This window comes from Rosa rugosa, chromosome 6 (genome assembly GCF_958449725.1).
Source record: "Rosa rugosa chromosome 6, drRosRugo1.1, whole genome shotgun sequence".
In the NCBI taxonomy this organism is placed as follows: domain Eukaryota; kingdom Viridiplantae; phylum Streptophyta; class Magnoliopsida; order Rosales; family Rosaceae; genus Rosa; species Rosa rugosa.
Window position 1 is genome coordinate 48481522 of NC_084825.1, and position 25135 is coordinate 48506656.

At 37.3% G+C, this 25135-nt stretch overlaps 1 protein-coding gene, 1 long non-coding RNA gene, 1 other non-coding gene and 1 pseudogene across 5 annotated transcripts; all 4 read left to right on the forward strand.

The window, feature by feature from the left end:
* The first annotated feature begins 14506 nt into the window (after positions 1-14506).
* LOC133718458 (uncharacterized) lies at positions 14507-15270 on the forward strand. 2 transcript variants are annotated; one of them, XR_009850303.1, is made up of 2 exons: positions 14507-14636; positions 14824-15270. It is a non-coding gene; the product is annotated as an uncharacterized LOC133718458 (long non-coding RNA). The 2 variants fall into 2 exon arrangements; XR_009850304.1 differs by having other exon boundaries at positions 14507-14579.
* Positions 15271-15677: 407 nt separating this feature from the next.
* LOC133719068 (U2 spliceosomal RNA) lies at positions 15678-15876 on the forward strand. The gene has a single exon (XR_009850800.1). It is a non-coding gene; the product is annotated as a U2 spliceosomal RNA (small nuclear RNA).
* Positions 15877-18012: 2136 nt separating this feature from the next.
* LOC133719071 (U2 spliceosomal RNA) lies at positions 18013-18218 on the forward strand (annotated as a pseudogene).
* Positions 18219-19822: 1604 nt separating this feature from the next.
* On the forward strand, positions 19823-24727 carry LOC133714180 (potassium transporter 2). 2 transcript variants are annotated; one of them, XM_062140259.1, is made up of 10 exons: positions 19823-20288; positions 20606-20708; positions 20812-21046; positions 21134-21379; positions 21459-21512; positions 21587-21847; positions 22430-22482; positions 22567-22684; positions 22867-23121; positions 23418-24727. In XM_062140259.1, the coding sequence occupies exons 2-10, from the start codon at positions 20670-20672 to the stop codon at positions 24518-24520; spliced, it is 2364 nt and encodes a 787-aa protein (XP_061996243.1). In that variant the 5' UTR covers positions 19823-20288; positions 20606-20669; the 3' UTR covers positions 24521-24727. The 2 variants fall into 2 exon arrangements, with proteins under 2 accessions (XP_061996243.1, XP_061996242.1); XM_062140258.1 differs by lacking the exon at positions 19823-20288 and adding an exon at positions 20295-20439.
* The last annotated feature ends 408 nt before the right edge of the window (positions 24728-25135 follow it).

Here is a 25135-nt window from a genome sequence, read left to right on the forward strand (position 1 = left end):
GAATAAGAAGCCAATTTGAACGTGCCGATGACAAACCCAGTATTAATTACATTCTTTTCTTTTTCCTTCTAATATTACTTACAAAATCGTTACGTTTAGGCCTCGTTTGGTTCACAGAATTGAGGACTCAGGAAAGGAAAGTAATTCTTTGTTTGGTAACCACAAACTCTGGAATACTTTCCTGACAGAGGGGAAAGTAGGGGGGAAAATCATTCCACTCAGACCTCATGGGATTGATTTTCCCTTCCCATTTCCCAGCATTTATTACAAAAGTTTTGGACAACAATACCCTCTCTTGCATGGGTTAACTACAAAGCTCTACCAGACAACAAGTTTTTTGACAACAAAGTCCACAACCTTTTCCCTTATACAATTAAGGACACACACTATTCTCCTTTTATCTTTTTACTCATTACACAGTATCAGCTCCTACACAGTATCAGCTCATGTTTTACTTTTCCAGACTAAACACAGTATCAGCCTAAGAACTAGCCTTCAACATGCCACAATTTCGCCTAACGACTTCCTGTCTAAGCGGCTACTAACAAGGCGGAATCACTGCTGCCTTAGGATGCTAAAGGGTTCAGTCTTTTATAGCAAAATAGAATAACTGCTACTGCTTACTAACTGCTACTGTTAAAAACATAAATGTAAAAACAACAAAATATTTTTGTGACAAGGTACTGGGCACAAACTGAATTCATTTATTCAAACATAAACTTCAGATACAGAATCCAGAGCCTCACTCTTGGGTAAACAGCTAAAAAGCTGTTTAGCTATCCATAAGAGTGATTACAGGTACTTACTTGTAATGAAAGCACACTGCTTCACACTAAACAGGAAGGGAAGAGCACACTGCTACTATGGCTTTCTTATTTGAGAGACTCTGAGTCTTTCTCAATTTTCGAATCTAAAACTGATATGGAAATCTTTTCGAATATCGGACTGATGTTTCCCAATTTCGAATGCCTTTCAAATGAAACTAAAGCTCTTTATATAGAGAGCGGAACTCAAACTAGAATTCAAAACATCACAATGTACAGAACAACTCCGTGACTTTTCAGCTTTCTTACTGCTCCTGATGATGGAGGTCGGATGGAGAAAGCAGAAAAGGATTGGGTGAAGTGTCTCTTTCTTCTTTTGAAAAAGCAAAAGTAGCTTTAGAAAAAGTCTAAAGTTCTACAGTTGCAAATTTGGAGCTTTATTCTTCTCTTGTAGCTTCACATGTTCTCGTCTGTTTCAGAATTGTGGCCAAAGACAAAGGAGTTGTTGTCTGTCTGGGCCATGCGAGTGGTTGTAGCGTTGTCTTCGACATCTGTATCAACATACATCTTATAGTGGTTGTCATTTTCAAGCTTTTCCACCCACTGCATGCATGCCATTGTCGAGTCTATCTCTTTTCTGGTGAGAGATAGGAATAGATCACTGCTGACTACGTCAGGATGATCATAGGCAGTGATAATCGTTTTCTCTCCTGCTGCCAGGAAGGTATTGCTGATGTCTTCAGAGATGATCTTTTTAATGTACTCCAGGGCCATGGCCTTCATCCATGGGATGCTTGAGTTTGGCTGACCATTGTACCCAACGCAGGCAGGTTGTAGATATTTTCTTTGAATAATTCTCACATAATGATATGGAGAAATATATTCAACCTCACCGTTTGCCTTTCGGATCCATTCTGGGGGAGTAGATCTAAACTTTAGTCGAAGTGTGCTGTCAGCATTTCTGACATTCTTGACAGTATTGACGATGATGGGCGGCAAACCCTTTAGATCATCATTTGTTTTAGTCCACAGATTATGGACAAAACCATTTTCAGCAAGCCAAAGCTTGTGTTCTTGGGGATGTTCACTCTGAACATTTACCAGGTATCTTCCAACATATGGTCCTGCTATGATGAAGAGGGTTGGAGGAACTAGGTCTTCTGAATTGTGTCTTCCTATCAGATTGTGGAAGTCATGCCAATCTGTTTCAGTGAGTGCCATGATAGGGATCCTAGCACTTTCTGGATTTTCAAGGAAATTAATTTTTTCTTTCTTGACAGCACTCTGCTGAAGTTCTTCGAACTGTGGCCTGCCATTTTCATAGAGTTCCTCAGCTAAAGCGAAAAGAGCTGGGAACATTAGACCACTGCTTCTTTCTTGGAAGGCGAATAAAAGATTGTCCAGAATTGCCTTCTGGTGGTAGGTGAGTCTCCTGCCAGTTCTAAACACAGGAGTATCAAAAGTTCGAAGTTCATAATTAAAAACATTAATTACTCCAGTTGGAGTAGGTTTGCTTTTTGGCAAAGCAACAGCCGTCAACGGTCTTGATGAGCCTTTACCGTCTGCCGTTTGAGACGGGCTAGCCAATCCTTTACCCTGGGATTGATCAGTTATGGCTGGTCTTTTTGGACCTAGCAGGAATTTTTTGAGGATTTCTTCTTTGGGATCCTCGATATCCTCATGTTCTTTCCCAAGTCTTCTGCTTCTGGGATTGCGACCTTCGTCATCATCTCTTCTGTTGAACATGGCTAATTCTCTTGTCAAGGCGTCTGGAAGATAGTTCTTGTTTCCTGCAATTAATTCAACAACATAATCGTATTGGTTAAGAAATAATTGCCAGTTAGCTAATCTTCCTCTATCAGCAGCTTTATCAAGTTTGAAATTTTTGAAATTCTTTACTCTTGCACAATCGGTGCGAACAGTAAAGGGTTTTCCAAGAAAAGCTGGAGAATTTAAAATCGTTTTCTTTACAGCCAAAATTTCTTTTTCCCCTGTGGGATAATTCAGTTCTGCAGGGCTGAACTTGCCACTACAAAATTTACAGATTTTTTCAATGTTAGTTCCGGGCGTTTTTGCCAGAACAACACCGGACCAGTAATTATCACTCGCATCTGTTTGGAGGATAATTTCATCATTCTCTTCTGGTTGTTGAAGAGGAGGGAGGTTTTTGCAGAGATTCTTTATCTGCTTCACAGTTTTTTCATCATCTTCTGTGAAGTTCCATTTTCTTTTGGAACTTGTCTTTGGGGATAACATTGCTGTTAACCCTGAGATCTTGGAGATGAAATCTCTCCCATAATTTATGACACCAAGGAATCTCTCTAGACTCTTAGCATCAGGAATTTTATCTGGGAATTTCCAGATTTTCTCAAGGATATGAGGTTGGAGTTTTATCACTCCATTTTCGATATTTATACCTAGGAAATCAACTTCATCAAGGATAAAGAAGATTTTCTTTTCTCCTAGGATAATTCCATGCTGAACTATCAGCTTTACAACCTCATGGAGGTGTTTCATATGTTCTTCTCTGTTTTTGGAGAAGACCAGAATGTCATCTATGTAGACGACGCAAAACTCCGCAACGTGCTTGAAGATATTATCCATTTTTCTCTGGAATATTGAGGGAGCTTGCTTTAAACCAAAAGACATTACTAACCATTCGTAATGTCCTTGTGGTGTTCCAAATGCAGTGAGAGGTACACTCTCAGGATGCATTTTGACTTGCCAAAAACCTGATTTTGCATCAAATTTTGAAAAGACTTTAGCTCCTCTGAGCTGGTTGATCAATACTCTTACTTGAGCAATTTGATAGCCATCTTTGACAGTCTTCTTATTGACATCTCGATAGTCAATAACCATTCTAGCTTTTCCTCGAAGGGTTTCTGCATGATTTCTCACGTAGAATGCTGGAGCATGATGAGGGTTAGTGGAAGGTTGAATCAATCTCTTGTTCAGGAGATCTTCAATATCTTTTCTGAATTCTTTTTGGTCTTCCTCTTTGTACTGAGGAATGGCTTTGACATGACAGATAGCATTCATGTCATGTAATCTTAATTCACAGACCACTGGGTCTTTTTCCCAAAACTTCTGAGGGTCTACATCGATGTTCTGCTCGAGTAGTTTCTTGATTTTTTCAAGAGTGGGAATTTTCTGAGACTCAAGCTTATTCTGAAAGTGCTTGAGGTTATGCTCATGGATGAAACTAGCTTCTTCTTCTTCACTAGTTTCTGCTTCTTCTTCTTCTTCAGAAGATTCTTCAACAAATAATTCTTCTTGTTTGATTTGGAGTGTGGGTTCAAATTTGGGTTTGTAGGGGGTAAGATCACCACTATTCTGTTGCGATCTCTGATATTGGGTAGTAAAGTTTGGACCTACAATACTTTTGGCCTGAGTAAGCCTATCAGCCCAGAACACCCGTTCTCCTTTTCTGAAGCCGATTGCTTCTTCATCCTGAATAAATCTCTGTTGGAGAATGAAATCATTACCCAACAAGAAATCTGCGCCTTGGCCTTCAGATTTCCAGACGTTATGGATGATAAATGTTCCTCCACCAATGGTAATGTGAACATTTTTTGCTACTTTATTCATGGTGAGATGGCTTCCATCGAAAGTAACACCAGTAGCTGTTTTCTTTTCTTCTTTCCAGAGTTTTTCTGGAATTGCAAATCTCTTTGCAACTGTAAATCCTGATCCATTATCTACAAAGGCATGTAGATGATATTTTTTGTGATCAGGGAATTTTAGTCCAATCTCTATGTAGTTGCTGTATCTACTCGTAGAGACGACTTTTGATTGTTGAAGCTCATTTTCTTGAGCTTGTCCCTTTGGAATGAACGGTTTACATTCTTCTGGAACAATTTCTGGTGGTTCAACCAGTTCATAATTTAAATTTTCATTGGTTTTTTCTTCTTCGATGATTTCTTCCTTTATTTTTGAGGAAGATGGTTCTATAAGTTCTTGGAACAAAGTTTCTACTTCTTTCTCTTTTTTCTCAGAGAAATATTCTTCATATTCTTGATCTACCAATTGGCTGACAAGGCCATTCTTGATTTTTCTTCTTGCTTGAGCTATGAAGCATTCTTTGTGATAAGTCTTTTTTGACTCTTCACAAAACATAGGGAGACCATTCTTTTCATGACATAAACAGTAGTCACAAACGAATATACCAGGGTTCACCTGGTAAGAAGACATTAAGGATTCTGTCTTGCTTTCTTCCCAGTTTTTGATTCTCAAAACATTCATTTGTCTGGATTCGAAGTACTCTACTTCAGAATCTGTCTCAGACTCAGATGAATCTTCTTCTTCAGACCAGGCAGAGTAAACTGACCTGTCGTCTTCTTCATCATCAGAATAGGCTATTTCATAGCCTTTCATATTTGCTGATTCTACTATATGCTCATATTCTTCAAAGAGAGCCTTAGTAGAAGATTTTTTACCCTTTTCCGGGCATTCATTGGCATAGTGCCCTTCAGCTTTACATAACCAACATCTGCAAGCTTTCTTGCTTGGTTGTTTATGTTGATGAGTATTCTTCTTTTTCTTGAAGAATTTCTTTTTTGGATCTTCATCCTGTTGTTTCTTGTAATTGGAACTTTTCTTGAATTTCCAATTCTTTCTTTGATTACTCTTGAACTTTTTAGAGTAATATTTTCCTTTCTTTTTTCTGTGGAACTTGGATTCATGACATCCCCAGTTGGTTGGCATATCCAGTATTCCATAACAGAAATTTTCAACTCCTTTGAGTTGTTTCTTGGCCATCTTAGCTCTAAGATTGGCTTTGCATTGTTCTTTCAGTAATTGCCGGATTCTGTCGGCAATTCCTCCAACTGGAAATCTTTCAATTGGTTTTTCTGCTATGCTTTCTCGCACAGCTGTTCTCCATGGTTCAGGGAGTTTCCTGTGCAACAGGTTGACTAGATCAATGCTTTCTAGTTCACCAATTGTACAGTAATATTCTTGAAATTCATTCAAGTATTCTTCAAAATATCTCATGTCACAAATTTTGAGAGCATAGATATTTGATTTGGCCGTTTCTCTGGCCTTTTCACTCATATATGCAGAATCTCCACAGAACTGATCGTACAGGGGTACTGCAAAATCATACGGAGATTTTGAAGCTTTGATATCTTCAAGCCATTCTTTTCCTCTGGCCGTTTCTTTGAAAGAGAAATAATATTTCTTTGCTACTCTTGTGAGAGTAGTTTCAAAGTACATCTGAAGATCAGGAGCTTCGAATTTTCCAAAGGTGAGAGCAGATGCCATCATCAGGCTGTCTACCCATTGGTCAAGAGTTTTTCTCTTGTCTAGAGTTTTATCCAGATCTAACCAGATACCAAAATTGGTAATTGGTACTTTGGGTATCTTGTCCTCTGGGACAAATCTTTGAGAATTTCTTTCTCCATCTCTGCCCGTAGGGGCCTTTTGTATAGGGAGTTTCACCTTTCCCTTTTCTCTGGTGATGGAAGTTTTGGAGCTTTCTCCTTCTTCCATTTCAACATCTTGGTAGGGAAGGAGTTTTCTTTCCTTTCCTGGATTGAAATTTTTCATTTCTTCGATTAGTTTTTCTAATCTTTCTGGATTTTCACAGAATTCTGCTTCTTCATAGAGATCATAGAGCTTTTGTGCTCTAAGCATATTGACTGGTCTGTTTAGATCAGCTTCAAGGTCTTCTTCAGTAATTGGATCTTCAATAGTGGATTTTGTGCCACTAGTACTAGCTTCTCTAGTGCTGTAGCTTCTTCTGAGAAGATTTTTGTTTATCCTGATATTCTCAGGACAAACATCACTTTTTCTGTGATTGTCAAAATTTAGACTGATTTCTCCAGTCTTTCTGCTTTCATAAATTTTAGCTTTTGCACTTTCTGCTGGTAGCTTCGGACCAGATAATTTCCATTCAATAGGAAACGTTACTTCATTCCAAGTAACCTTGTGGATCTGTTGTGAATGGTTCTTCTGACTGGTGAGGAATCCAGTAGTAAGACCAGGGATGTTTGATATCCTTGTCTTTGGCTCTACTGTGGTACTCATCAGTTTATAATATATTCTGTATACTATTGCCAATTCTTGCATATCATTTTTCATAGATATGCCATCTGTCTTGACTCTCAGTCTGAGACAATGAGCTGCATCTTTCAAGCTAGTTGAGAAGTTGGGGAAGCAGTTGAAATATACCACTTGGTTGCACAAAGATGCTTCAAGGGTTCCCAACAGACTGGCTTGAAAATCTGTTAGTCTGTTGTCTTGCAGGACACACAGGACTGAACAGTTTATGCCTTCACGAGCTAGAAGCTTTATGCCTACTTGGACTGCTCCAATATGCATAAATTGATAATTTTTTGATCTGGCTCTGGCGACTTCAGCTGGAGTGATCATCAGTAGATATGTTTCTCCTGTTGTAGAGGGGGTTGTAAATTCTAGCAACTTGAAATGATGGCTGTCCATCAGGTCAAATGTTCCCCTTTTGTATATTTGCTTGAAATCTAGCTTTGGAATTGAGGCATTTTTTACCTCATGCTCGATTTCATTGTATTCAAATTCTTCAGAATTTAGGAGTTGTACTCCTTTCTTTTTCCCGAAGATGCTCATCATATTGACATCTCGAGTTTCTTTAGGGTTTTCATACCGAATACTAGTAGAACTAGTTGAGGGATCCAGAAAAATCAAGTTTGGAACAGGATTCTCTGGTCTTTCTAATGGTTTGAATCCATTAGCTTTCTTTTTTACTGTAGGCACTTTCTTGTCCTTCAGTATATTTTTCATAGAATCCAGCGTTTTTTTGCTGTTCATTGATTTTTTTACTAACACTTGTTAGCTTTTCTTCTTCCGTTTTTGGAAGCCCTTTGATATAATCTAGTTTGTTTTCCAGTTTTTCTAACTGGTGGATTATAACAGGAATTTTTTCTAGATGTTCTTGATATCTAGATATTTCTTGCTGCAGGATCTGATATTTTTCATCAGAAGATTTTAATAGAGAATTCAGTCTCTCTATTATTAAATCAGACATTGTCCCCATCGGGGATTCCCCTGCTGAGCTATTTTACAAGCTCTGATACCAGTGATTTGCGGATCTAACCAATGCTCAAATAATCAAGAGGTTTTTGTTCCTCTCCCAGAATATATAAAAGATTTTCAATGTCTTCTTCTAATTTATAAATTCTGATTTGAAGTCTATAGATAATATCCCAGTAGTTGGGAGTCTCTCTACTAAGACTTTCTCTATATTCTTTTAATTTTCTCAATTTTTCTTTTTCCTTATGCAGTTCTTTGCTAGTATTTTTGCAGATAGCATTTAACTCAAGTCTGTCGACAATCGAAATTATGAATAGTAAAAATAACTGTTTACCTTTGAGTATAGAGGATAGATTTATACCTGCAATATGTTTAAACAAACAACATGCCCACTACGCTCCGTCAATTTTAATTTTTACTGAAGAAAAGGTAAATAACAAATAAGAAGAAAAGAGAAAATGTCCTTAAGTGTCTAAAAACAAATGTAGTGGAGTTTTTTGTGTTTTGGAGTTTGGTCAAGGGGGTAGGTGTAGTTTCCCCTAAAAAATTGGTGTACTTTGATGTTGTTTTTATTTTAAAATATAATGGTATTATTGAAACATTGATACATTTTTACTTTCCTTTCCTGCACCAACCAAACACCGGAAGGGAAATCAAATAGTCTTTCCTAAATATTTTCCCTGCTTTACCAAACAGAGGAAATAAAACCTGACAGGAACTTTAGTTTCCCTTCTCCATGGAAAATATAACGGAATTGATTTCTCTTCCATGAACCAAATGAGGCATTAGAGAATTTATTGTGTTTCCTTTGTGCACTATCTATATCATAATTAATTCATTGACCTGGTTTAAACTTTAAACTGTTTAAAGACACCAAATTAAATTCGAACCAAATTAGTCAAAGCAAATAACACCAATAGTGTAATGAATTCAAAAATGGATGTCGGAAAGCAAGATGCTAGCTAGAACATGATTTAACTCAATCACTTCAGCTAGAAAATCAAGTTAGCTAAGGCCCAGTTTCACATGATTTCTGTTCTGCTAAAAACTGTTTAACTTATAAGTTAAGTAGTAAAACATGTTTGGTAAAATTAAAAGAGAAGCTCATTTTAAAATATATACTATTAAGCTGCTACTTATAGAACTTGGTAAAAAGCTAAGTTATTCCAAATTGGAACTAACATGAAGTTTTTTTTTTATAAGAGAAAATATATTAAATAGCAAAGCCTTTGAGACAACCAGAGTTTACAAGATCAAATAATAAGACCCTAGAGGCCTGAGGGGGAACTCTATCTCTCCAAGTGGAATACAAAGTAGTAACTTGTCCTAAGTTGGCTAAGGCATCAGCAACGAGTTTAGCCTCCCTCAAAACATGTTTGAAAGAAATTGAGAGGAAACTGGTGGCAATGTTTCTAATATCTTGAACAATTTTGATTAATCTCCACGGAGGAGTAATCACTCTGTTCACTGCATCGATTACTAATTTGGAGTCTCCTTCCACTTCCACTTTCCTGAGACATTTTTCCTTTGCGGGAATTAAACTATTGCGGAGAGCTGTTGCCTCAGCAACTGGAACAGTTGAGCTTCCAGTCGGTATAGAGGCTGCAAACAGAGGCTTACCAGGCCAACATGGTTTCTAATGACAAAACTTCCCGCCGCTGGTTCTCTATGGATAAAGCCATCAAAATTTATATTCACGTGATCTTCTTTTGGGGCTTCCCATCTGATTGTGAACAGTTCTGAAGTTCTCCGGTCTCTACCTGGTTTCACATTAGCATCAGTGAAGCTTTAAGCATGGCAGCTGAGGTTGCAATGATAGATGAAGGATGCTGAGTTATTCCTCTGAAAATGAGGTCATTTCTTGTTTTCCAAACCTACCAGCAGATAGTGGAAACTAACAAGTAGTTGTTTATGTATATATGAACTACAATCCATCACATAATCAATACTAGAACAAAACACATCCGATGGGTGTGAATAATTAATTAAATAAATGTGAAAAAAATTTGAAAAGAATTGAAGAATTACTACATACAGTGAGAAGTTTTGTTACGGGTGAAATGCACATAATGGATAAGTGGGAAGTTATTCATAGAGGAGTGAAATATTGTAATCTTATATTTTTCAATTTTAATTTTGTTATTTACCTTATTTTCCCTTAATTATTAAATACAATTTCAAATTAATATATGATATAATTAAGGATCTATAGATAATTTTACAACCACTTTAATTAACAAAGCATTTCTCTCTTAATAATAGTATCGATAAAACCATTAAAAAAATGAAGAGAATCAATATATATCCTATTGGCGAAATGAGTATTCACACGTCCGAAATGAAAACTTAACTAGCTAGGTAGGAAGAAATTAAGAGAAATTACTAAATTTATAGTCTCTGCAGCAAATACAAGGAGGTAAAAGCTAGAATCTGAATCTGGTTTTGTATACAATTTTAGTTGTTGATGCTGTTGGTTCCTTTGCTGGGTCCAGAAGGCGTCGTCGGCCCTTTCGGAAGCATATTAAAAACCAGCGGCACGTACTTCCTGTTCTTCGCCGCCGCATCAAATCTCGGAGTCGGAGAAGCTCGAATTCCGGTAATTACTTCAGTCTGCTGGTTGGAGTTGCCTTCGCCGTCGGTGTGGCACGGTAACACCAACACAGGTGGGTTCTGCAACACGTTGTCGACGTTCAAGAGCCTAGCAGATGCTGATGAAGACACTACGAGGAAAAAGAAAAGCAAGATTTGAAGCTGCGCTGCCATTTTTTCGGGTATGAACTTGAGAGATTTGTGAGAGTTTTGGAATGAGATAAGTGATGGGGTGTCGAAGAAGAAATGGGGGTTTATATGGGAAGCCAGCTAGGGAAGAGTAGAGGAGTGAAGAAGTATGGAAACTTGCTCTAAACTCGATTCGTCGTTGGTTTAGTTGACAAAGTCGGAAGCTCATAAAAGTCGTACAAGTCCATCTACCAAAATGAAGAGACATACGCACTGCTTAGGACACGTTTCTACCACTAACTCGGAACTTGGCTATCTACTTACTAACATCGACTCCCATACCTCTAAAGACTAAAGGCCTAATTAACGAGTCCGGAATTATATGCATATTGTTTTCTCTTGGTGTTTGGTTTATCTTGTAGTTTAATTCTGCTCAATTTTCACGGTCTGACGTCAGGTGAGCCGAGTATAAAACCCACTTCGTGTGCGATTTTCAATCGTAAACATGGTCTAAATATAATTAAATGGAATGTCATAGTTTAGATCTAGCTCAATGATAAGCAAAATCTCGATCTTCCATTTCAGTTGTTTATAAGTCGGACATAAAAATATCAAGTTCAGACCTATTAATTATCCAAAGTCTGACATTAAGTGAGCTCAGTATGACACTCACCTTGTGTGTGATTTTCAATCTTAAACGTGATCTAGATAGAATTAAATGCGATCTAATGTCATAAATTTAAATACAGCTCAATGATAAGTAAAATTTCTGTCGATGTACGCATTTCGGATATGAAAACGCCAAATTCGAGCCTACTATTTTTCCGCTACATTAAACATAGTTTTAGACATTGAAGAAGATCTAGTTTCTGTGCCCTAACTTTTTTTTTTTTTGACTTTGTCAAGAGGAACTCAAAGGCTTCCTAGGCCTAAGATAAACTTTTTCGGCGCATGTGAAATGCTCAAACTAACTGTGCCCTGACTTAATACACATCTTTTCCAACTAATATTCAAGGGTCTTTGAGTTATGTTACGGTCCATGATTGGAAATTCTTGTACGTTGAGAAAGCGCGTGGAGAGGACTGAGAGTGGACAAGGTCCCCGTGATTACACCTGCACACACGTCACAGGGCTTTGACTATTGAAACGTTTCCAGCTTTAGTCCAACGTAGATTCTTTCGTAGGACAAAGTCCGCGTAAAATACTACTCTACAGTCTGCACGATCGATTCTTGTGACGCACACTTCCCTCACACTTCCTCCTCCTTCTTTATTTAACCCACCGTCACAAAATTTTGTTCTAATACTTTGGCCTATAACTGATAGTAAAAAATGAAAACCATTGTAATATTTTTCCAACATTAAGTGATTCTATACTGTAATAAATCAGATCGGTATGATATCTTTTGAAATCCAAAGTCATAAAGTGAAAGTGAAATTCATAAAATTCACATAATCTAAAACAGAAAAAATTAATCGCATGATCATTACTGGCACATATGATGTGCAAAACATAGATATTTATGGCCTTATTAGGTGTTGAATTGAATATTTTGCCACACTTAATTGGATTCATAGGACCAACTGTGACCAATATCTTGGACCATAGAGTATGTGACTGTGTCTTTTTCAAGAGGAAAAGGTGATGCAAGAGGATGAGGCTCACCTGCTTCTATTAAACAAATACGTTTGGGTTGACAGCCAATGGATTAAACCGCGTTGATGTCACATTTTCTACTTTAATTTGATTCAAAGTAGGAAACTAAAAGAGTAATGGAATTTAAGCTTCTTTCAGTTCTATATCCATATATATTACAAAGCAGATCTTCTCGGAATCTTATACAAACGTTTATCAAAATAACATGATTTGATACTAGACTATACTGTGTTTGAGTACAAATGAACTGATAGTGACTAATGAGATGGCTAGGCGGCCGTAGCTATCGATCTCCAAATCGAAACGAATTGGTACCGGCCGCAACGGTGAAGTTAGCTAGGAATTTATGTGGGGGAGGCTAGGGCCGAGTTTTTGTTTGTCGATCTATTAGATCGAGCATCAACTAAATTCAAATATATTGGAGATGGCTAATTTTTGTTTCTGTTCAAATGAAGCAGATGCACTTGTTTCATTTCGTTTTCTTCCTTTTTTTGCCAAAGATAAGATTTGGAGAGAATCCGGTCGCTCTCTAAATCTTAATCAAATGGTACATTAGTACCGCATTTAAATCGTAATATGTAACTGAGGTTGATCGGCGGTTGGTTGACCTAGCTCTGAATATTAGTCACCGACATTGGAAACATTTCATTTCATTGAATTTGAAACGAAAGCGGGAGGAATCTGATCAATTCTCTGTATTGATTACGTAATCATATATGATCGGGAACAAAAATGAAAATGAACAGGGACTAGATTTGAGTACCATAAATGCGTGATTAGGTCATTCTCTCGTAGTTGTTGCGTCAGTTCTTTGATGTAGTAAATGATCGGTGGGGTTGAAAGTTTATGTCGGACGTTAAATTTGGGATTGAAAATGGGAGCTAGTCTACCTCGTTTTTCTCTTTTCTCTAAGGCTGTTGGGAAAGATCGACCGGTGAAAATTATATATATGAGAGTCAGCAATACTTTTTGTAATGGCTTGAATTGCTGGATCAATGTCATTATTAATTGGTTTGGACTGGTAACCGAAAGTAGTAGTTATATTGGAATAGCATTAATTGTAGCCTTTTCGATTCCATTCCTCTGGCCTTTTGGCTAAGATCATCGCCAAATTAAGACCCTTTTTTAAAGCAAGAAGAAGAATTGGAGAATCAGCCCCATGACTACTTTGACAAGTTCTAAGAAACAAATTTACATGATATCCCCAGTCCCCACCACTCTACCCTTTAGTCGCCTCCCTTAATTAACCTTATCCTTCGTCGGTTGTAAAGAAGGAGAAGGATAAGGAGGAGGAGAAGAAGAAGATAGAGGTGAGAGTTTTCACCTTAATTTTGACAAGGTATAATGTTTGACTCAACACCTTCACACATGTATGTATATTTGCAGGCAGTAGGGGAGTGATGGAGGAAGTACGTAGCAAGATTATAACAAAGAGGTGCATTCTTGAATAGTAATAGTATATATACACGCCTCCATATATATGTCTTGTGTTATATATTATACATTTTCTCGAAACATCTTTTTGCTCTCCCAATCCTGAAAAGCACGTAGAATGTACATATAACTGTTACCAGAATTCGATCGGGAGATTTCTTTTGTATGATCACCAATCTTGAATTAATCCTCCCATACAGTTGATCGATACAGGTGAATGCTTAACTACAACACAAGCTCATTAGATTTGTTTATCAATTTTTTTGTTTGCAAACACAGTAAATTTATTTAAGGCACGTTCCTAGTCTTAATTGGTGGCAAAAACTCTTGGTTCCTTTCGGACACGTACACTAATAGGACTAAAACTCCTAAACCCTAAACTTTGCAATGATCGACACGAATGATATGAAGTCCTGCGGACTGGGCAGGCATGGTAATCTGTTCCTCAAGGAATCACGATGCATAGTTTTCATCGCAAGATTCCATTCATGCAGTAAACAGTAATCGATCGAAAGTCCCTACGTAGTAACCTTCTTTGTTTCACCCACCATTTTCCAGTTAGATGTTTGTACAATTACTAAAGCATTTGCTGCCTCATCGAAGGCAGGCATGGTTATTTTACTCTTACACTGAAGGCAATGACCACCCAAACAGTACTATAATCAATGCAAATATATATAATTTGAGTAAGCTATCAGTGACTGAAGAAGCTGTCTAAGATTTTTTAATCCACGTTTTGGTAATTAAGTAATTTCTGGCGTAAAGAAAATCTCAATCAATTGGCAAAGCTTTCTACATACGATTAATTTCGTATGTTTTAAGTGTCTGGACAAGTTAACATGCATGGCTTCTATATGGCCCCAAATTGTAATGATGGATATATATTGGGGTCAAAGATTGAGAAAAAAGTATTTAAAAAAACTCAAGACTTTATGATATTGCTCATTACCAAAGCAAATAAACAATGTAGAGTCGTGTTTCTACATCAAGTCATCAACTGTATGTTTGTTGGTCCTCTTTCTGGGCCAACTTTCAATTATGAAGTTTAGCTTTAATGTATATATGCATCTCTCCCTATTAGCTTTAATTCTTGACACATTGACACCACCACCTTATATGATCATGGCATGCACTAAATAAAAAACCAGAATTAATGGGGCATGCATATATATGTCCTACCCTGGCCTCCTTCTTAAACTTGTTCTTCTCCACCACTCATACTTCAACATTTTCTCTTCTGCAGAGAGATTATATATGAAATGATGATGGCTAGGAGGATGGAGTACTGCCTCATGAGTATTGTTGTGCTACTGGTGCTGGTTCTTCTGTCTTCTTCTACGGCGTTTCCGAGCGCAGCAACATCTACCGGAGATGGCTTTACTGGAACAACGATGTCGTCTCAAAAGGGTATAGAAGATACGGGTCATGAAGAAGCTGCTGCTAATTATGGTGGAGATTACGATTATTATCGACAGTATGGTGATGTTCCAAGCCCTGGAGTTGGTCACTGAAAATGATCAAGTCTCCCCTTCTGCTAGCTATGCCTTGTTTTGTTGTTTTTAATTTTCTGTGTGCATCTCTCTGTTAGATTTGTAAGTACCTTCTTGTTAATATATACATATATATTATATATATATGTCCTCTTTATATATATATACATACATGGATCGTTTATTCTTTCTAAGAATAATTTTCTCTTCATCTTCTTCCTGCTACATGTTTCTTCTGAAGCAAATTTAGCGCTGTAGCCCCAAATTACGTATACAATTGGGTTATATATGTAAGATATATATGGGTTATTTTGCTTATAAATCTTGTGGAGTGAAGTGTTGTGTGGCTTTTACTTTGTAAAGCCGGCCTGCAAGATAGATCAAGCATATATATTCGTTCTTAACCAATCGATCGATCAACTCCTTTTCCCATTCAAATTTGTTCAAATTTAATTCAGCAATATTCCGTTTGCTTCAATTCCATAATTCATCAGCACTTTTCAAGAAATTAAGTTCTCAACAAATAACGAAGTCCCACATGGAAAAGGTAAGTTAAGAAGGAGTGGAAGGATTAGTATAAAAGTGGTGGACTATGAGGTTTCAAAGCATACATTTCTCGGCCTCTTGGCTAAGATCAAGTGTATTATCTGTTCTTATCAGTTTAATATCTGATATGTGGGTCACTTATCCACATGATATTAAATTAATGTGTTGAAGGGAGAAGGCCTGCAACAATAGCTTGCTATTGAGAGGTCTTCAAGCGTTGGCCATGCGTTGCACTATAGCATGGTGTTGGCGCACCCTACAAACTTAGGGGGTGTATTGTATTTGGATTTGTGTGGAGTTTTTTTAAATGATAGACTTTTTCAAAAGTCCATGGACTCTATAAAAAGTTCATAGACTTTTATTGATTTTTTAAAACCATTGACTTTTAGCATAGATTTTTTATTGATTTGTAAAAATCTACAGACTTTATATGAATGACTTCTATAGATTTTCACAATACTTTAAAAAAAAAAAAACCAAGCTAGTTTATTAGTCAGAGAATAAAATACAATGCCGTAGCTATGTTAACTAATGTCTATCAGGTGTGTATATCAATATAAACATGCACCAATGTCTTATGTTCATAGTCTCCTTAATTGCTTTCTGACACAACAAATCAATAAAATAAAGAAGAGTTGCTGGTATCCTTCATCAGCTTGAATCTATTCATATTAAGAGCAATGATTTTGGCTACTAGGGATAAGGAATAATTCTGGTAAGAAGCATTACTTCAAAACGCGTACAACGTTTTTTTTTCTTTCTTTTCTTTAAACATGCATTAAGCATACAAAACTACAAAAGGAACCAACTCAGACAATTGGGTGTAGAGACAAAAATAGCAAATTTTGATACATTGTTCTATCCAGCTTCTCTTTGATTAATTTTTCTTTGTTTCATAATTCATTCAATTACATTTTGATCCACACTTGTTTGTTTTTTATAGCATGGCATACAATATAATTATCAACAGTACTCAGAAATTGCACAAATCAGACTCTCTCATAACCCCAAAACTTGATCACGATCTGTTTCCATGGGAGGTAATTATAATTCCCTTAGCTATATAACCCTATCAATCTCATTTGTAACAACTGCATTCCAATTTAAGTCCCATCTCAATGCAGGGTAAAATCACACACACTATTTTAGGTATAGAAAAGGAGGTCTGGTATATAGGACGGCACAAAAAAAAAAAAAAAAAAAAAAAAAAAAAAAAAACACCCACCGTTTGGCTTATCTACCCTAACTTAAGAGCAACAAGGCCAAAGCAGTAGCAAAAAAAAAAAAGAACCATGCCATATAGGACGGCAACAAATGCAAAAGAAACATAAAACCTAGAGAGAAAAACAAATAAGAAGAAGAAACATACACAGCAAACAATTAGGACGACAATAGGTAGCAATAACCACAATAGTGTAAGATATTATGATCGAACCGTAAAAGCATTAGGCATATACATATAGACGACAAATTTGGCTTTTACGGTTTTAGGAGTTGGTGATAATATTTGGGTTATTAGGGTTCCAAGCATCACAATTGAAAAAAAAAAAAAAAAAAAAATCAAATTCAACAACAACAATGAACATGTTAGGTATTAGAGGTTGATATCACAAAATATTAGAGAAAAGAAAAAAGAAATCATGAAAGAGAGATGATGAAGGACCAACCTTTTCACGCGCAGAGAGAAGAAGTTTGACAGACTTTTCCACGCTCAAAATCTTTGCTCTGGTGGCTGGAAAAATATTGGAATTCGGTATTTATACTGAACACTACAAAGTCCATGATTTTCCATGATTTTCTAATTCCGTATGTATGAATGATATTTTGAATACCCCTAAACTTCTATTCATTTTTAAAAGTCCTAATTGAATACCCCTAGACTTTGGTGGAATTCATAAAGATTTTTTTAAATCCTAATTGAATACACCCAGACTTTTATGGACTGTTAAAAGTCTCTATTGAATACACCCAGACTTTTAAATTCCATGGATTTCTTTAAAAGTGCCAGTAATTCCATATACAATACACCCCCCTTAGTTCAAAGTTTTATGATTTATGGGCAAGCATGTTAGTATCTACAACCCTACTATTATGGATGCGTAAATGCAATTCCTCTTGAAGGAAAAACAATATTAAATTCAATTTTATAATTCAGTTTTGTATTTTTACTAAAAATCATTTATTTTATATTTTAATGGTTTTAATTAAATCTGAAGGCTAAAAGGTGTGTAAAAAAATGTGTCAAAATATATGTACATTAATCTTGACCCTATATATTCTTAACCAATCAGTTAATGAACTCCTTTTCCCATTCAAATTTGATCTTCAGTAGTTCAGCAATTTTCTCTTTTTCTAAGTAATTAAGTCCTCAACAAATTACGGAGTCCCACATCGAAAAAGTGTGCTAAGAATGAGTGGAATGATTAGCATAAAAGTGTAGTATCTGTTCTTATCAGTTTAATATCTAATATGTGGGTCACTTATCCACATGATATTAAATTAATGTTTTGAAGGGGGAAAGCCTGTAACAATAGCTTGCTATTGAGAGGTCTTTAAGCGTTGGCCATGCGTTGCACTATAGCATGGTGTTGGCGCACCCTACAAACTTAGTTCAAATGTGACTAGGGTGTTGGCGCACCCTACAAACTTAGTTCAAATGTGACTAGACGAAGTTCACTCGCCAACACCATGCGTTGCACTATAGCATGGTGTTGGCGCACCCTACAAACCTAGTTCAAAATTTACATTTGTATTTATATTTTCAGAATTTATTGAGTAAACATTCTTTTGAACTATTGCTTATTATTTGATTGTGCACGTAGCATTGAGGCTTTTCGCTGCTTTTGCAAATCTAATCGATACATTTTTATATTCGTATCATTCGATTGTACACGTATTATTTGCACTCTTACATATATGTATGTTTTGCTACTCTAAAGTCTAAGGTTTGTCTATTCTTATCCTTCTATTTTACACGTATTATCGTACATGTAGATACGTGACATGTTTTTCTACTCTAAAGTCTAAGGTCGATCTGTATGGGCTCTTTCCACTATGATGGGTTTGACACCATTGTTTTTTCCTTTTTATCATATGCGTTTGGCTCCATGATAGCAATGTCACTCGGGAGTTTGATCCAATCCTTCGTTACAACAACAAAGTATTGTTATAAAATTGAATTAGCAGACAAAAATAACTAGAAACCCACTAAACATTCCCATTCTGATCCATCAATACTTTTTGAAAGTGACAGATTCCCGCTCATGTCTCAGGATCAATACAAGTCCTCGTAATTCTTAGACAGAATCAATATCCTAAACTGAACCACGTTCTCCCAGTATTAAAATGCTTTATACAAATCACTCTTTTCTCAATAGAATAGGGAATAGTGTGAAGCTTTTATTCGCAATGGTCGGTTGGTACACACATTTCAGAGACTCGGGTGCGTTAATTTAATCTTCATATGTATAACCAAATCCCCCGCGATTCACTCTCACTGTCATATAAGCATTTTTCATGAACACTCAAATCAGCACCAAATCCACCCCATTTGCTGGCACAAGTTGAGGTACTAATTTTTTTGTTTGTTTGTTTGTTTTGCTTCTAATTTGTATGTTTAAATATAAAGTTGATGACTTTAGCTTCTGATGTTGAAGCACAAAATGGTTTATTGATGGTTGATTTCACAAGGCAGAATCTTGAAGAAAGGAGCTGGCTTTGGGACAAAAATGGAGGCCACAATCCTCATGCTCAGCACAGCGTCGTGATCGGTGAGGAAATCTAAAAGGGTATTAGCCAAAACGGAAAAAGGACAAAGTGGCCCCAAGTGGGTGATAGAGACTCGACCTTTCTGCCTTTCTTGAATGCAGGAGTTAGGCAAAAGCTAAGCAATTAGTACAGTAGTAGTAAATTGCTTCCATGTTCATTATAGTACTCGGCTTTTGAAACCGACCCTGATGCTTCACATGGCTTTTGCCTATGTTGATTAGACTAGATAGCCCTTGTTTGCAAATTTAGGTGCTCTTCAATTCTTCACTATGCGTACGTAGTTGCTGGAGATTCACGTAAGGAATACTCTTAAACAGTGACAGCGACCGTTTAACCTTTTTATTTTCTCTAATTTTTGCTATTAAATGAAGGAGATTAGCAGTTAGGTGGGAAATTTGGTAAGACCAGAAGTCATAATAATAAGCTATTTGATTAATGAAAGATTGTGGGTGGAACTGGGGATAAGAAAGTGTGGCTGTGAGTCTCTGATAAATGGACCTTCAATTCAGCTTTATCTGCTTGGGCACTAGTTGGATGCTATATAGAATTTTTTTTCTTCTTGGGTATAAGTAACTGTTCTTTGATTCACGTGATTCAGCGTTTTTTGTCTCCATAAGAATTTTTCCTCCCATTTGGCAATGTTTTGCTCGTGAAACTTGAAGTGTTTGGTCATTTGCACTGTTGCAATACACTGTTAAATCGGAGGTTGAGATTTGCGCAATCTTTGTTCCATAGAAGGCGTAGTCTTTTTGAGAGAGAGATGTTAGTTTTTTTCTACGCTACCAGAGTAGAATAGGGTAAAGCAATAGTGACCAACTACCAAGGAACTGACAGAGAAGGAATACGAGGGCCCTTCTATATTTATGAGTCATTATCTGAATAATTCTAGTGGATTCTAGTGCAGGTGATGTTCAACTCTTTTGGTTTTTGTTGAGTTCCTCTTCCTACCAAAGGCTGTGGCTTCGGGCTCTATCCTTTTGAGTTTTCTTTCTTTTTCTGGAAATTTGCGAAAAAATTTGCTCAGCTTTCAAAAATTTGGTGGGAATGTGGTAGAGGTATGGAGGTCATGTGGGTTTATTGGAAAGTGGGTTATGTTCTTTCATCTCTCCTGAATAGGGAACTGGATAGTTGTTCTTGGAAGTGCAATCATTAAATGGCTTTTAAAGGATTTAGTAGATTCTGTTTGAGCTGATCAATAAAGGTTGTATTGTGTCAATGCAGATCTGAAGGGTAACTGTGTTCAACAGATGAAATTTAGTTCCAAAGTAGAGAGTTGAGCAGCGCCATGGATCTTGAGAAGGCCAAGTGTTGGGACACTTCAAAGGTTAGTGCTGTATCTTCACTAGTTCATGGGTTCTTAATTTTACTAACTTCAGTAAGTTTCTCGAAATGAGCCCAGTTCTCAGAAAGTTGAACTGCATTTTCAGAAGAACTCTTGGAAGAATACTCTGCTCTTAGCATACCAGAGCCTTGGTGTAGTATATGGGGACCTGAGCATTTCCCCTCTCTATGTCTACAAGAGCGCATTCGCAGAAGATATTCAACATTCAGAGACCAATGAAGAGATTTATGGTGTACTTTCCTTTGTGTTCTGGACCCTTACTCTAGTCCCTCTGGTCAAGTATGTCTTCATAGTCCTTAGAGCCGACGATAATGGAGAGGGTAAGTACTCGTGAACAAGTGAACAACCTTATATCGTCTAGTCTAAGGTCTGAAGTTTTAACCTTTGATTCATGTATGTTTCTGCAGGTGGTACTTTTGCACTCTACTCATTGATATGTAGGCATGCCAAAGTAAGCCTTCTACCGAACCGTCAGCTTGCTGATGAGGCGGTCTCTACTTATAAATTGGAGCACGCACCGGAGAAGGAAAAGAGTTCCTGGTTGAAAGTGGTACTTGAGAGGTCCAAGACCTTGCATACTGCTTTGCTGGTTCTTGTTCTTCTTGGCACTTGTATGGTAATTGGTGATGGAGTGCTCACTCCCGCCATGTCAGGTACACTTCTTTCCAATTAAAACAAAAAGCTGCAATTCCTTGTGGTTTTCTGAGTACTCATGCCTTTGTTTTCTTGCAGTATTTTCTGCAGTGTCTGGCCTGGAATTATCCATGTCCAAGGAGCATCACTTGTGTAAGCTTCTCATCTCCATGTTTACAGGTCACATGACACTTGCTGACCAAATCTATAATTGTGCCAATTTGCAGATGCTGTGGTTCCGATTACTTGTTTCATATTGCTGTGTCTATTTGCACTTCAACACTATGGAACACATCGAGTTGGATTCTTTTTTGCACCAGTGGTGGTGGCATGGCTTCTATGCATCAGTGCTCTTGGCTTATATAACATATTCCACTGGAATCAGCATGTCTATCAAGCTCTTTCTCCATATTACATGTTCAAGTTCTTGAGGAAGACAAGGACAAGTGGATGGATGTCTCTAGGTGGAATATTGCTGTGCATAACAGGTAATATCTCTTGCATAACAGCTATATACGTATTGTTTTTCCTGCATGCAAAGCATAAGAAAAGCCAAAATTGCGTCTCTGAGAACCTGAACTGGTCTGCTATTCAAATGTCTCTGCAATGGGATAATGATATTTATGTCCACAAATAATCCGGTTCTGATTTAAAGTCACCAATTTCAGCAAAAAAAAATCGATGGAAGTGTGTGGGAAAAGAGGAGGTGTATAGTTATTGATAGATTGAAATAATATAATTCAATAGTGAATTCAAATCTTTTAACCAGTCTACACAGACTGGATCCCCTTTTTCTATTGTTGCATAAACTCTTACGACTCAATTTGGCCACAACTTTTTAAAAACTCTATATACCTTGTCATTGGTTTTAACTTGAGGTTTGATTGTTCTAGAGCTTAACTTCAGTTTGTTTTCTGATACCTATACTTTTTTGGATACTTTAGTTATCCTAAAACAGAAATCCCTAGAGTAGCTCTGAATATTTTCAGTGAATAACTGCCTACAGATCCCGATAAAGAGAGAGAAACCAAATAATTGCTACTGATCGATATGTGTGACTATACATGCAGGTTCAGAGGCAATGTTTGCTGATCTCGGCCACTTCTCTTATTCTGCCATTCAAGTAATTCTTACATTCCTAGACCCTATTAGTGTCTTGTATATATCAGGAATACTGATCTGCATACTAATAAGTATGTTTCAACAGGTTGCTTTTACCTTTTTGGTTTATCCAGCACTTATATTGGCATATATGGGTCAAGCTGCTTACTTATCACAACATCACCACAGCAACCACCAGATCGGCTTTTATGTCTCAGTCCCAAGTATGTTTTTGTCATTTTTATTTTAATGGACAAGGATGTTTTTAAGAATCAGGCAAAGGGTTGATCAAAGCTTTTATCTAAATGTTCATGTCTTAAATCTTTTAGGATACCTGGTCATACTATAGTCAAGTAGTTTATATTACTTGTTGTTGAATATGTAATGCCTTAATTTTTTGGTACAGAAATTGTGCGATGGCCAGTCCTTATACTAGCCATTCTTGCTTCTGTTGTGGGAAGCCAAGCAATCATCAGTGGAACATTTTCTATCATAAACCAGAGCCAGTCACTTGGTTGCTTCCCAAGGGTCAAGGTTGTTCACACTTCTGACAAGAAACACGGCCAGATATATATCCCTGAGATCAATTGGATGCTGATGATCCTCTGCATTGCTGTTACCATTGGATTCAGAGACACAAAACACATAGGGAATGCATCAGGTAAGTTACTGTTTTTATATCTTGCTAGTTTCTACGATAACTTCGTCACCTTTTTCTTAGAGTAAAATTAATCCTTGAAAGTTCTATGTCATATGAAATTTTATTTCTAGAATGTCTAGGGAATCAAGCAGTTTTAGGGAAATCTACTACCAGCTTGCCCACAACTTATATAGCAATGCTTATAATGATGTCAGATCCTAAAATTTTTAGATTATTTGTGCTGAAAGAAGCAGATAAGTAAATTGAGTTGTGTTCTCTGAAGGATTAAAAAGTAGCTCTTTTTTCTTTGGTTGCAGGGTTAGCTGTGATGGCAGTTATGCTAGTGACCACATGCCTAACTTCCTTGGTGATCATCCTTTGTTGGCACAAACCACCTATTCTAGCCCTTTGCTTCTTACTCTTCTTTGGGTCAATTGAATTGCTGTACTTCTCAGCTTCACTCACCAAGTTCCGCGAGGGTGCCTGGCTTCCCATTCTTCTCGCCCTGTTCCTCATGACCATCATGTATGTTTGGCACTATGCAACTATCAAGAAGTACGAATATGACCTTCACAACAAGGTTTCATTAGATTGGCTTTTAGCCTTGGGTCCAAGCTTGGGAATAGCTCGAGTCCCCGGAATTGGTCTCGTGTTCACTGATCTCACCTCTGGCATTCCTGCTAACTTCTCCCGCTTTGTAACCAACCTCCCCGCTTTCCACCGCATCCTAGTCTTTGTGTGTGTAAAATCAGTCCCTGTTCCTTATGTGCCTCCTGCTGAGCGATACCTAGTGGGTCGTGTTGGTCCTGCAGCTCATCGGTCCTATAGGTGCATTGTTCGGTATGGATACCGAGATGTTCACCAGGATGTTGACTCCTTTGAATCCCAGCTAGTTGAGAAGCTGTCTGATTTCATCCGTTATGATTGGTATCGAACTCATAGAACTAGCTCAGGCACGGAAGATGATGCGTCACGCTCTACTGATGTTAGTGACTGTAGATTGGCTGTGATTGGAACAGTGGCATTTTCTGGTGTACCAGCTTATGAGATGGAGGAGACTCAGCAGACAAGTGTATCTGGTTTTGCAACTGTTGAAAGTGTCACAGATGTTATTGAGATGGCACCCGTAGAAAGAAGAGTGAGGTTTGCAATTGATGATCAGGAGTCTCAGGCTGATACGCTGACTGACAATGACATGTTACGAGAAGAGCTCCACGATCTGCATGAAGCTCAGCAAGCCGGGACCGCGTTTATACTTGGGCATACACATGTTAAAGCAAAGCAAGGCTCATCTGTGATGAAGAGATTGGCCATTAACTTCGGATACAATTTCATGAGGAGGAACTGCAGGGGGGCGGATGTGGCGCTCAAGGTGCCACCAGTGTCGCTTCTTGAGGTTGGCATGGTCTATATTGTTTAGGCCACACATGTAAGTACCAGATAGTTTTGCCTTTGTTTCAGATGAAGGGGGTTGTGTAGTTAAAGATATTTGTAGAAAAGAGTTCTGCTACTGTAATCATAGATGCTGCGTTTGCCATCACTTGGCAAGATGAAATTACTAGCTATCAGAAAACTGTAAAATTTTATGACTTTTACTCTAATCCATATCAGGCTTGACTTTCCATGATGATTGTGTCCTCTAGCAGTTGCAAGAGTTTTGCAAACTTAATTATGTAGGGCAATATTTACTGTAATCCAAATGTTTAAAGAAGAAGCTGCATTTCAAAAGCAAATAATAAGGTTCATCAACAAGAAAAATCCAGTCTCACAATAAGGAACCGAGTGACTGATAGTCAATTTGGTCCAATTCCCAGTCTCAATCAATTGGAGACACGAGAAAAATCAAGACGCTAAACAAAGTGGATGTAGTTCGTCGTCAATTCATCTTCCATCGTTTCAGGTCTTTTCATTATTCAGAATGAGAGACAAAAAGAAAGACGTTAAAATCTCACATCTAGAGCAGATTTCTGATTGAGTTTGGTATTTATACCAACCACACTAAAATACACTATAATCCAGCATAGGGGTCATCATT